This window comes from Phaseolus vulgaris, chromosome 8, assembly GCF_000499845.2.
Source record: "Phaseolus vulgaris cultivar G19833 chromosome 8, P. vulgaris v2.0, whole genome shotgun sequence".
NCBI lineage: Eukaryota > Viridiplantae > Streptophyta > Magnoliopsida > Fabales > Fabaceae > Phaseolus > Phaseolus vulgaris.
In genome coordinates, this window is record NC_023752.2 from 58,068,827 (window position 1) to 58,082,885 (window position 14,059).

The 14,059-nt window shown below is 31.0% G+C and overlaps 1 protein-coding gene across 3 annotated transcripts; it reads right to left on the reverse strand.

Moving 5' to 3' along the window:
- Positions 1–254: 254 nt before the first annotated feature.
- LOC137824014 (cucumisin-like) lies at positions 255–6,446 on the reverse strand. Of its 3 annotated transcripts, XM_068629429.1 has the most exons (11): positions 6,364–6,446; positions 4,927–5,071; positions 4,426–4,514; positions 4,156–4,247; positions 3,690–3,924; positions 2,939–3,458; positions 2,759–2,859; positions 1,848–2,069; positions 1,630–1,741; positions 1,334–1,547; positions 255–952 (listed from the first exon to the last, which is right to left on the reverse strand). In XM_068629429.1, the coding sequence occupies exons 2-11, from the start codon at positions 5,011–5,013 to the stop codon at positions 429–431; spliced, it is 2,196 nt and encodes a 731-aa protein (XP_068485530.1). In that variant the 5' UTR covers positions 5,014–5,071; positions 6,364–6,446; the 3' UTR covers positions 255–428. The 3 variants fall into 3 exon arrangements, with proteins under 3 accessions (XP_068485530.1, XP_068485531.1, XP_068485532.1); XM_068629430.1 differs by lacking the exon at positions 4,927–5,071 and having other exon boundaries at positions 6,364–6,411; XM_068629431.1 differs by lacking the exons at positions 4,426–4,514; positions 4,927–5,071 and having other exon boundaries at positions 6,364–6,383.
- Between the last annotated feature and the right edge of the window lie 7,613 nt (positions 6,447–14,059).

Below are 14,059 nucleotides of genomic sequence, written 5' to 3' on the forward strand. Positions count from 1 at the left end.
TTATTACTAGTTTTCGTTATGTGAAGAAGGATCATGGATGTCTACAATATAGTGACATTTATATTACTAAGAAAATTATAGAACCGCTTTTTAAAATAAAATATTATATTATAATAAAATACTAATTTACTTAAGTGTGAAATGATGGTTTAAAATATCATTTTCACAATGTCGTCTCATTTCAGTAACCAATGATAATGAATGTATTCATATAATATAACAACATCTAAAGGAGCAGTAAAAAATACTTTGGATAAAAGTAATTATTATCTTGATTTTATTCCTGACTTACATAGCACTTTATCATAAATTCTGTGGTTTACAACACACCCAGAATACTTATTCACTAAACTTCAACAGGAAGAAAAAAAAAGAGAAACAAGCAACAAATTACACAATCATTGTCATTCACGTTGGTAACAGAAAATTTATGGAACATAAACGACAATGGGGCTCCTTACCTGATGAGTGCCATCATCCCAAGTCAAAGAAAAAGAATCCAAGTTTGCATTAATGGTTCCTTGAATCCTAACGGTGAAGGACAGGCTCTGACCCACAGATGTGAAGGTCAAAACATTTGGCACTACTTGGATGTTTAAAGAAGATGGATATCCAGATATTATTGCCCTATATGTGGATCTAGCTGATCCAACATTAGTGACAGTTCTACCGTAAGTGACATCGTTGTAACTTGAGCGAGCGGTTGCTAGAGCAAATGATGGGAGGTTAAGGTTGAAAACAGATCCTCTATTTGCTGATGTACAAGTATTCTTATCTCCCGTAATTCTTCGCAACAATACTGTACTATAACCTTGTCCACACAGAAAATTAATATAATCATTCGGACCAAGATCATAAACTAGTCCAGGATTTACTGCCTTCAAAGGATTGATTTGCCCCGCACCGTAAGCAAATTCAGCATCCGAATTAAGTGCAGGATTCAGAGGGGTAGCTGTAAATGATAATCCAACAAATTTGGTCGTAAACATATATATACTTGGCCATTAAGATATACCATAAAATAATTGAACTTAATCTAGTTTTTTCCAACATAAATGTACTTTAGGGTGATAATGCATAAGGTTTTAGGTTATCATATTTAAGGATATGAGTTACTCATGATCTCACAACAAAAATAAAAGTTCCATATCTATATATGTGTAAATGAAATCATACGTGTGTATTCAAATTAAAAACCCCAACAATAACCCAGGTGAGGAAAGAAAAGAAAGAACTAGCCTTTTTAAATTAACCATGAAGGGTTCTTGAATTGTGAGATAAGAAAAGGGAATAAAATGAGTTTAGCATGCACGGATGACAAGGAGGCCATTACCAGTTGTCATCAATGCGGATTTAAGTACAGCAGGAGACCAGCTGGGATGAAATGATTTGACATAAACAGCTGTTGCAGTAACATGAGGGCATGCCATTGAAGTTCCAGATATTATATTCGTATACGATGTTCTCCTATCTCCTTTAACTGAAGAAATAGGAGAAATTGGAGACCATGCAGCCAGAATGTCAACTCCTGGAGCTGCTATATCAGGCTACACCATCAAGAAATAACTTATATATAAGCAAATGAGCTTGAATTGGTTGGATTGATTGTATATTGTACCATGAAGTTACCTTAAGAATGTTTGGAGTGATCCTATTGGGACCTCTTGATGAGAAAGGAGCAATGTAAGGGGCTGCTGAGTCTATTCCTTCGTAACTCTTGGATATGATAGCTGCTGGATTACTACAAATTGGTGACATGACATATAAATTAGTTAATTCAAGACTAATTGAGCAAAATTTTATAGCACTTATGTATGATCTTTATGTGTTGATAAAAATTTTCGTACCTTGTTGACTTTAAATAATTATATACGGATTGTCCATCATTTGCGCTAATGTGCATTGCTGGCAATGCAAATACATATGCGGCAACTAAAGGCAATGTACTGCTGAATATGACACCAGCAGCCCCAGAAGCAAATCCCACACGTTCGGAAGGATAATAGCCATCACATAAAACAATTTTCCCTCTCACCAAAGCTCCATTTAAAGAATTATCAATGCACATACTAAGCAATGGTAATGTTAGAATGGAGTTTTGAATTGTAATAGAAAGATTTGAAACAAATTACCAAATAATAAGGCTAAATTACTTTGCTAATTCCTTTAATTATTTAAAATATTCAATTCCCTTCAGATACTAAAACAAAATAATTAAGTAAAAACTAATTTTTTTAAAAAAATAATTAGTCACTATATTAATTAAATTAATTATTATTTAAAAATTAAACAAATTATTAATATATAAAATAAATTTTATTATTAATAAATAATTTTTAAATTTATACTAATATCATATTTAAAGAATTATTAAAGGTTTACAATTTTATTATATTTAAAAATCAAAACTTGAATTTTTTAAAACTAATTACAATTTATTATAGTGACCTTTTCTACAATGTGTAATTTTTATTTTTTTAAATAAATTATAATATTATTATAGTGATAAATGTTTAAAAAAAATCTTCACTATTTTGTAAAATTAAAATTTTTAATCGTTAGAAAGTGTTAATCATTAATTCAATATTGCTTCTTTAACTGTGTCAACTTGATTAGATGGAAAAGACACATTGAATATTTAAAGATAATTAAGACATGAAGTTGAACCCTTTAAAATAGAGAAACTATATAAAAATTTATAAATAAATAAAGAAAGTAATAAAAGCAATTAAAAAGAGATATTGGTAAATGTTGGTACCTGGATTCGGAACTATTAAATCCAGGAGCTGGTACATCTCCTCCAAAAATTAAAGGGTAACCATTACTCTGTGTAGGAATAAATGTATTCACTGAAACTCCCTGCATATATTGAGAGAAATCTTTTGTTACTTTTTTAATATTTTAAAAAATAAGTAAAAGAATTTAAAGAGATAATTACCTGGATGATCTGGCCATTACCCAGTTTGAGATCAGTGAAAAACTTTCTGTCTATAGTGCTGGCAGCCACAGAAAGGAACCAGGGTGCAAGATTCACCATTGTGTAACGATTTGGACCCAAATTGTCTGCTGTTTTAGAAGTTAATATGCCACTCTTCATTGCATGGTAAGCTCCTATTGCAGATTCATCATCAAAATATTCCAGGTGTTGGACCTTTGTTGGTCCCACTGAAATAGAAATAATATCAACACCATCCGCAATGGCTGCATCATATCCTGCAAGAATGTCAGTATTCATACAACCCGATGTCCAACAAACTTTATACACAGCAATGCGTGCTGATGGAACTCCTCCTCTTGCTATTCCTGACCCAAGCCCAAACAGATTTGCATTGGGAACACGGTTTCCAGCTGCAGTGGATGCACAGTGAGACCCGTGACCAGAAGTATCAGTTGGATTTATGATGTCCTCTGGCTCGAACTGACCCCCAATACGAAAATATCTTGCCCCAATTACTTTGCTACAAACAATTCATAAAGCAAGCATTCATATATAAGTAATTTAATGGTTACTTATATCTTTTAATAATTATTACTTTGAAAATTTTATTACTTAAGTTTAGGTCTATGTGTTTGGATCCAAGTTGATTTACTATTGGCATGAAAATATTTAAAATGTGAGTTTAAAATTTGAAACCGAACATGTTGTTTATGTATGTGTGTTATAGCATGTTATAAGAAACATTACTTACTAATTGCAAGTGAAGTTATCGCATTTTCCCTTCCATTTCTGTGGTGGTGGACCAAAGCCTCCATCAGTAAAGCTACCGGAATTAGCCCAAATTCCACTATCGATTACTCCAACAATTGTGTTACTTTCTACATTTGTTCTTGGGACATTTTCAGGGAAGTTAAGGAAGTCCCAGGACCTTGATGTTTGGACACTGTAGACTCTTTCTGGAATAACAGACACCACACCATCCATTCCTGTCCAACAATTCCAAATTTTCACAAATCATAATTAGAGTTGCACAGAGAATGACAATCATATTAATGTAGGAATATGACAGGAACCAAAACCAAAAATATATTTATGAATAAAGCAAAAAGCTGATGAAAATGTGGTCTGAGCTAATAGACACATATCTGTAATTGGAATATTTGAAGTACTCTGTTTATTAATATATTTTAGTTCTTTTTTTGAAAAAAAAAACTTACCTTTCATTCTTTCTGATTCTTCTTTGGTTAGACTCGCCACAAATCCATTGAAAGTCTTGTAGCGGTGCAGCAAAGTATCTGATGCAAATTTGCTGGATGGATATATATATCATATGGAATTTTAATTAGTTAAAAAAGTTCATATTCTTGATTGATAATAGGTTTAAAATAAAAGAATTGTTCTCTTTTTAGACAATGTTAAACTAAGCCTCAATTGTGAGTGAAAATCTGTTAAAGTGAGTTCTGTAGAAACAATTAAGGGTTATCAACCTGCCCAGAACACTTTGAACCATACTGGTGTGAAATGAATCTGTGATTTCCATGTCCTTTGGATATTCTCCCATGTAGACTATGTAAAGCTGTAGTATGAACAAGATAAATTAAAAAAATAAAACAATTAAAATAATAGTCCCGCTAGGTGAATTTCACGTCGATGCTTAAACATTGAAAATATTATGATGCATAAAATCATTTTTAGGTTAATTTGTTCATTTTGAATATAATCCAAACTCTTTTTTACTTGAAAGTAATCCAATATTTTCTTTAAAAAAATATGCATTATTAGAATTATTTTAAAAAATCATAAAAAATAAAAGCTAAGAGTAATATATGAAAAGATATAACTTCTCACAAATAAAAAGAATGTGAAAATTATTTGAGGAAAAAAAATATAAGTACAAAGTATTGTACAAAAGAGATACTTAGAAATATATGTTTGCAAAAGTATATTTATTTGTTCAGGTTAAACAATATTGAATATGTATTATTTACTTTCCGATCATCTTTAGAAAATGAGGGAGTCAATAGCAGAATGCATGTAAGAATTTGAAGAAGATGCGACAATATTAAAGCCTTCATTTTTCGCTGACAGTAATCTTGATTAAATGATGAATGTGTGTTTTCAAGATCTTTCAACCTGTAAGTAAATTAATTTATTATGTTAAGTATATATTTGAAACACATATCGCATTGCTCATACCCTAAAATTTGATATTGGAAATTGTAAATAGAAGTATAAATTGAGAATGAAAACAGTAACAAAGTAGATTAAGCACAACAAATTTATTTTAATATATATTAGTAAGGTATAACAAAGTGGATTGAGAAGTTATACAATGTACTAAAAAGTTGGTTTTGTGATTTTTTATTTATTTTTAGATAACTGTTATTTTATCAATTCTAGTGGTTGAAGTTGAGTTGAATTGGATAGGTTGGTGAATGTGTTTAATATATTATTTTCTTGAAAATTTATTTTTTCATATATTTTATACATTTTTTTATATAAATGATAAATAAATATAAATCACCTAAGGAATGACTCAACTTTTATACAGAAAATAAGAAGAATATAGGATCTCACTCTCGAGTCTATCCCAAACTTCCAAGAAAAACTACCTACAAATTCTTACCCAAAAATAACTAATGAGATCCGTCATTGGCAACAACCAGGATATATCATTACATCAAATTATAAAATACAAACAAATATAATCAGTTCACTAAACATTAATTAATCTCTAAAAGTAAAGAACCTTTATTTTTATCCTCTTTACAAAAAACACAACATCTTAACATGTCACGAGCACAACAAATAAAAAAAAATATTATTCTAATATAAAAGGCATTTTACACATAAAATTTTAAACTACTGTAAATTTTGTCATTTAATTTAAATTTTAAATGAGATTAACTTTTCACTATGGTTTTAAATTATTACTAAATGGGGTCTTCAAGGCAGCATGTATGCTGAAAAGTTAAATAACTTTGTATTAATTAATTTAAATACGGAATAAATAATAAATATAAAAAAGTATGATACATTCTACTGTTTTAAGTGGTTTTTCAAGTCAAAGCACTGACTGAAATTAATTAGATGGTTTGAAAAAAAAAATCAAATACAATTTGATAAAGTTTGGTTTATGATGATTTATAATTCATTGTATTATGAGGTGAACTTTAAGTCTAACTTAACTTCATAAAATTAGTTCATGAAGTGAGCTTTTACACCCACTTATTTTCTCATCTCTAATCAATATGGGATCTACAACAAAGTGAGTTTTTAGTTTTTAAATTGAGATATAAATGAAATAATAGAATTAGAGCATTGTTATAAATATAGAACCAGAGAACAGAAGCAATAGAAAATTATTAGGAAAAAGAGCTATAAATGAATTATGTAATAAAGATAGGAATAGATGAGAGACATACACAACTTAAGTCGACCGCACATGTTCATCTATCTTGAAGAAAGGATGTGAATACACACTCTGTCTCACCTTTTATAGCCACTACATTCGATGGCTTCATGGTCCACGTTTTGCACAATCAATTTTCAAGGAGAAAAATTAATTTGATTGAATTTTTAAAAGAAAAAACTATACACTCCAATAGAAATTGGAGTTTCATAATATAACTATACTTCTTTATATTAATCCTTTTTTTAAATATTCATTCAGAAGATAATATTTTTAACTGTGTAATGTATTGAATATTTTTTTTCTAAAATATGTTTTAAAAAGATAAAGAAATTTTTTTAACTGTGTAATGTAATTCTTTTAACACATGAAACAAGAATTATTTTTTTAAATAAAATTTTTTATATTAGACATCACTAAGATTTTAGTTAGACTCACAACTTAAATAAAAATAATTATTAAATATTATTAAAAAAAATATGAAGAATTAAACCGAAATACTCACAACTTAAATAAAAATAATCATTAAATATTATTAAAAAAATACAGAAAATTAGACCAAAATCCATATAACTCAATTCTTAATCTAAAATAGCACTTAATTGAAACATTGAGAAACTCAATTTAAGGTTTTTTAAGAATTTACCTATGAAATATTTTAATAATAAAATTTGGTAGAATATTTTAATATTTAGTTATTTTAAATACCTCCTTTAATATTTGCAATACATGAAAGGTAATTTTGTTTTTTTTATAAAGATTGACTACTCGTACTTCTTTTATTTATATTTTCTATTATTGATAAAAAAAATATAAAAGTAGTTTTCACACACTTGGAAGAGGACATTAGGGATAAGTGTTTGAAGTCCGCAAAGCATTGGTTGAGAAGAAATTAAATAAAGATAAAAAGTTTAAATTAATTTCTATAGTTAGAAAAGATAAAAGTGAAAATAATTTTAAAGTTTTTTGAAATGCTGTACAGTTCTTTCTTATTTTTAATTTACTTCAATCAAATTTCTTTAAATTTTATTTTATTTTTTCACTCTTATTTGTACACTTTTCTTTATTTTTATTCATTTTATTTATCTCTTCTTTAACAAAGAGGTATACAAAAATTATGTTATTCTCGTCATTATAAAAAAACCATCAAATTAACTTATGAATAAACATCAAATTTAATTAATCAAATTTGTTTATAAATATTAGTTGAATACTATTAAATTCTAATGTGATAAAAAAAATTAAAAAAACTTTAAAATAATAATATTGAATAAATATTTACATTAGTGGAAGATTAGCATCACTTTAACAATGCTAACTCTTTCTAACTTCTTTTAATAAGTTAATTTATTTATGATGTCAAACTATCATCAGAATTAACTAAAATAGATAAGATTAACATTAGTATAGTTGACACTAAATTTATTTAATTGAATATTTATATTTATTTAAGTTAGTATCAACTTAGTCGGTATGTTATGAATTTGTGTACATTTAAGACAACAAATAAAAATTGTAGATTATTTTTAATCTAAAGGTCCAGATTTAAAGATAATAAATCTCATCACTCCAAAATTTTCTCTCTCACATTCTATATAAACATCCTTATAATCATTTCCTTTATTCACATTCATAAATCTCCTCAGACTCATTTCCTTCATCAACATTCATCTCTTTTATCCACTAATCTCCTTCACTCACACTCATTTTCTTCATCCTCACACATCTAATTCATCCACACTCTTCCCCTTCTTTCTTTCATTCACATTCACGTACTTCATCCACGTTCATCTTATTCCTCCACTGCAATTTTTTTTTATACTTTATTTTGTTGAAAATGGGGGCTCCTCCCAAAAATAAGTCCTTTTCTCTAATTTAGATTCCACACCTAAACATTATTAACCCATTCCCTAGAGTTAGAGAAATTTCCTACTTATTAGCGAACAAAGAAAAGAGCCTCGTGAATCTACATTTCAAGGCCCCAAACTCACCCAGTTGTCATCCCATAAAAGGATTTCTCTCCCATTTCCAACCTCCCAGTTAAAGCAGTCTTCGAACTTCCCTCCCCAATCCTCTGACTTCTAAATCTCCTTCAAAACTTTCCACCAAGAGAAACTTTGTAGTTATTGTCCCTATGCTCTTTCAAGCTTTTCCAACCTCCATACTTAGACTCGATGATCTCCAACCACAGCCCACCCTTGTCTGAACTCAGACGCCAAATCCACTTTCCCAATAAGGTCACATTGAAAAGCCTAATATTGGTAATGCTAAACTCGCCCGCTTCCCGAAACTCGCAGACTTATTCCCAAGCAGCTTAGGCTATCTTCCTCCCTTCAAACCCCACCTCTAAAGAAAATTCCTCTACAGACTCAAGATCTTCTTCATCATAGTAGAAGGCATCTTGAACAAAGAAAGATAAAATAATGGGATAGACGACAAAATAGACTTTATTAAGCAAATCCTCCCTGCCATTGAGACGAATCTACCCTCCCATCTATCAGTCTATTCTTCATCCTCTCAACCACTTCATCCCAAAACACGTCACTCTTATGACACCCTCTACTGGCATCCTCAGGTATTTGAAAGGAGTTTTCATCACGTCACAATTGAGAATTGTCGCAAAACAGAGGATCACAGTCTAATCGACCCCCACCCCGCAAATTATGCTCTTCAAGAAGTTCACCTTTAGACCATAAGCCAACTCGAAACAATTCTGAATAACCTTTATGTTAAACAAACTTTTATAACTTGCTTTATAGAAAAATAAAGTATCATTTGCGTATTGAAGCATGTTCACTTTAATCTTCTTACTCCCGATCTCCAAGCTCTCAACCAAATCTTTCTAAACCGCTTTCCTAGAAACCCTAACAAGGCCTTCAGTTGCTATAAGGAACAAGAACAGGGTCACCTTGCCTCAATCACTTCTTCAAAATAAATTCCTTAACCGGGTTTCCATTTACTATAATTAACAACGACGTTGATTCTAGACAAGATTTAATCCAAGAAATCCACTTTTCACAGAATCTGAGCCTTCCTAACTTATAATAAATAATTTCCCACCTCATGGATTCGTAAGCCTTCTCATAATTCACCTTGAAAAAGACACAACTTTTCTTCTTCCTTTTCATCTCATCTAGAACTTCGTTGGACACAAGAATGTTATCCATTAGCCCCCTTCCTTCAAGGAAAGTAAATTGGCTAAAATCGATGACTTTACTAATCACCTTTTTCAGCCTGAGAGACAAAATCTTTGATACGATTTTGTTCACGCACCCTACCAACGAAATGGGTTTGAAATCACTAAGTTATTGCGAATTATCTGACTTAGTAATCAAACATATAAATGAAGCGTTTTACCCCCTAGGCCATTTACATCTGACACAAAATCATTCATAGCCGATAGAATATCCTCCTTTAGACAGTCGCAACAGAAGTTAAAAGCGTCTGGACCAAGGCTCTTCAAACAAGCACAACTCCAAACTGTAGTTTTAACTTCCTCTTCAGAGAAAGCTCCTACCAACAACGCATTGTCATCACTAGAGATAGAATTAAAACAGTCATTGTCCAACCTGACCTGAGGCCTAGAAACCCCATCGAACTTGGCTTTGAAAAAATCTCTAACATTTGCCTTAACCACCTCTTTATCTTCGCACCACTGATCATTCTCAAGAATGTCATTGATCTCGTTCCTCACTCTCCTCCACTCCACGATCAAATGAAAGAATTTTGTGTTTAGATCGCCTTGTTTCAGCCATTTAAGACGACCTCTTTATTGCAAAACAACTTCTTGTTTGAAAAATTTCCCACTTTGTTTTGCTAACAAGAGTCTCCTCACCTCCCTCTCAGGCTTATCTAGATCACTTTCATAATCTCTTGCATCCAGGTCTTGAATTTTCTTTTGCAGATCTTTCCCTACTTGGTTAACATTTCCGAAAATATCTCTATTCCAGATTTTCAAATCTGATTTCAACTTTTTCATTTTTTTCTTTTAAAACAAGCAACCCTCCACCTTGCACCTCATAGCTATGCCATTTACTGGGAACGGATTTTCTAAACCTACCATCAGTTTGTCAAACATCCAAACTTCTGCTTGTCATTTGAAAACAATTTCTTCTCCACATCGTAATAATCTCTCCTACATTATTAACAACACCATTTTTATTAAAAGTCAATAGTTACATCTATAATCTAGTATCTTAGGGTTTAGGGTTTAGAGTTTACATTAAACATATAAGAATTTATACATACATGAAAAAGTCTATTAAAATAATATAAATAACTTAATTTTTCTTAGATAAATATTGTCCTTTTATTATACATTTATTCATTTAACTTTTAAGTATGAAAGTGTCTTATGTACTACACGCTTGGAAATAAATTTTGAATGAATAAAAGTTTGCAGATAAATTGCAAATCATAATTCTTTATTCCATTATAAATTATATCGTTTTAAACTTTATCCTTTTGAAATATTATTTAGGATAAAAATAATAAAAAATACAATCAAAATTTATTAAAAGTCCTTAAAATCTTTAGATTAAACTTAGTTATTTATAAATTATTTTTAATAAAAATTCAAAGGTAAAAATCTCACAATAAAATTTATAAACATTTTTAAATTTTTAGGTCAATTCATACACAATAATTTATAAATAATTTATAGATAATATGTATGTAATTACCTACTAATCTCGTCTATATTTAATTACATGTGAATGTGGTTGATATGTATGGATGAAATTTATAGATAAATTATGTACAGATGAGATTTATATATAAATATGTGGATGAGATTTGTAGGTAATTATTGACCTCACTTCTTACCTTCTAACCTCATCCATCTAAATAAACAAAAACCCTCGTCTTCACACAAAATCTAATATTCCAACTTATAAGGAAGAACTAAGTGATAGAACTTTAGAACTAAGTGGTAGAACTTTTGCTTCAAATATATCCCCAACATACTATTGCACTCTATCATACCACATTATTTGGATAAATGTATTATAGAAAAACCTTCTTACATACTCTAATTGATCTTGAATACAATTATCTGCGCTATGTGTGAGTTAAAGGAGGAAACATGTCAACATACTTTCATTGAATGTGATGCTGCTCAGAGGGTGTGGGTGTTATGTCTTAGATGGATCGGCATTGTATCGGTCCAGCAGAATACCATCTTATCTCATTTTGAAAGTTTTTACCTACCCCAACTTAGTAGTAGACAAAACCTCTTTTGGAAAGGAGTGTGGGCAACTACAGTGGCATGTATTTGGGAGCAAAGGAATTTCGTTGTCTTTAGACAAGGGAAAGTAGATGTGGAGGAGATTGTTCAGAAAGTCCAGCTTAAATCCTGGCAATGGCTAAAGCACAGGGGCTCCTCTTTTAACTATTCTTTTACAGATTGGGTGCTGAATCCCCTTATCTGCATTAGAAGTTACAAATAAATGGGGAAGGATGTCATGATCGCCGGTCGATGAATTGGCGCTCTCCATATGTGTGTAGTCGGTGGTCGCCAAAGATATGCAAGGTCAACATGATCGCCGGTTGATGAAAAGGCGATCTCCATGCGTGCGTAGTCGGTGGTCGTCGAAGGTATGCAAATGTCAACATGATCGCCGGTCGATGAAGCGGCGTTCTGGTCAACATGATTGCCGGTCGATGAAACGGCGATCTCCTAGCGTGCGTAGTCGGTGGTCGTATGCAAAGGTCAACATGATCGTCGGTCGATGAAACAACGATCTCCATGCGTGCATAGTCGGTGGTCGTTGAAGGTATGCAAAGGTCAACATGATAGCCGGTCGATGAAGGGGCGTTCTCCATAGGTCAACATGATCGCCGATCGAAGAAGCGACGTTCTCCATATGTGTGTAGTCGGTGGTCGCCGAAGTTATGCAAGGTCAACATGATCGCCGGTCAATGAAACGACGATCTCCATGTGAGCGTAGTCGGTGGTCGTCGAAGTTATGCAAAGGTCAACATGATCGTCGGTCGATGAAACGACGATCTCCATGTGTGCGTAGTCGGTGGTCGTTGAAGTTATGCAAAGGTCAACATGATCGCCGGTCGAGGAAGCGGTGTCCTCCGTATGTGTGTAATCGGTGGTCGCCAAAGTTATGCAACGTGCATGGGTAACTCGTCGTATGGCGAGGTGAATGTAGGTGGTCTCGGTTCTGGGTGTTTCGGTAAAGTTGAATATTGCTTTAAGGTAACCTGTTGGTTATATTTTTGGGTTTGGTTTTCTCACTTTAAAGTTGTTCTGCTCCAACCATAAAGGAGAGTTTCTTTTGTGGATGATATAGGAGGTCCACTTCAAGTTACTGTATATGGGTTGGGATACCCCTGAAGTATCCCCTTTAATTTTATTTATTCATTGCTGATAAAAAAAAAACATTTAAGATACCTATTAACCATGCTAGTCCTACATAACACATTCTTATTTTCTATTATATAAAAAAAACCTCCCTAATAACCCCAAATATGACTTCCAATGTACCTTTATACAAACAATTTATATACATCACTACATTCCAGAAAAGAAAATAAAAATAAAGGAAAAAAGAAAACTCAGCGAAACCTTTAAAAATATCGCATATCAACCAAGTATAACATTATTAGAAATTCATTAAATAGAAATTAATTTTATTGATAAAAAATTATTAATTTTTATATTAACTAAATTATATATTATTTTAGAGACTAAAATATATGTTGAATTGTTGGATTCTGAAATAGAATGTAGGGTATGAAAAATATAAAATTAATGTGTATAATGGTTGGAAAATATAAAATATGTGATATTCAAAATTGGTAGTTGGGGTGATTTTAAATATAACATGTGTTAAATTCGATATTATATTCTGTTTTAATTTTTGTGAATTTTGTTCTTTACGATGGCATTGCTCAAGCAATGGATATGCACACAAGAAGATTTAAAAACAAACAAATTTGAAAAAGAAGGTTTGGAAACAAAGATAAAGTTGAATACAAAGCCCATCGTTTATGAAGAAGGCCAGAGTATAGGACACACCAGTCACGTTGAAACCGACGTATACATGCATAATGTTTATGAAAAAAACAAATCCATCTTTTACCGAATACAGCATGAATTTCTATAACATGAATTCCAGTAAATATTAAAAATAGATTTTACAGAATATATCTAAATAAAATTTTGTTTTGATAATAATAAAATATAGCAATGATCAATTATGTAATTAATTAAATTAACTTTCAAAATTGTTTTTGTAAGAAAACAAACACTAAAAAAATTATTAAATAAAAAATAATTTTAGATATCAAAATAATTAGTTATTATGTAATTAAATTAGAGAACATTTTACAAAATAAAAAAATTATTGGTATTCGGAGTAGTTTCTATTATTAATAAAAAATTATAAAATAATTTATAAATTTGTATTTTTTTTATCAGCAATAAAAAATCAATAAATGGGAACCACTTTAGGGGTGGTCCAACCTTTTTACAAACACACATACAATTTAACTCCTAACTCACCCAAAACCGCCGGTCAAAAGACCAACCAAACCAAGCGCTAACTAGTTTTACCGAATCAGCCGTATACAGGCCAAAGGATCCAAAACCCAACAGGGATAGGAAAAATAAACTTCGCGGGACTTTGCAGTAATCCAAGACCACACCTTTACTTGTGCTAAGGCAAAAACTTCTAACACATCTGCCACTCCTCCAT

Excerpts from the sequence above, each read along its gene's own strand:
- LOC137824014 (XM_068629429.1), bottom strand. The coding sequence starts at position 5,013 with ATGAAGGCTTTAATATTGTCGCATCTTCTTCAAATTCTTACATGCATT. Across the intron at positions 4,248-4,425 it reads GTTCAAAGTGTTCTGGGCAG|CAAATTTGCATCAGATACTT; the intron begins GTTGATAACCCT and ends ATATCCATCCAG. Across the intron at positions 2,070-2,758 it reads TTTAATAGTTCCGAATCCAG|TATGTGCATTGATAATTCTT; the intron begins GTACCAACATTT and ends ACCATTGCTTAG.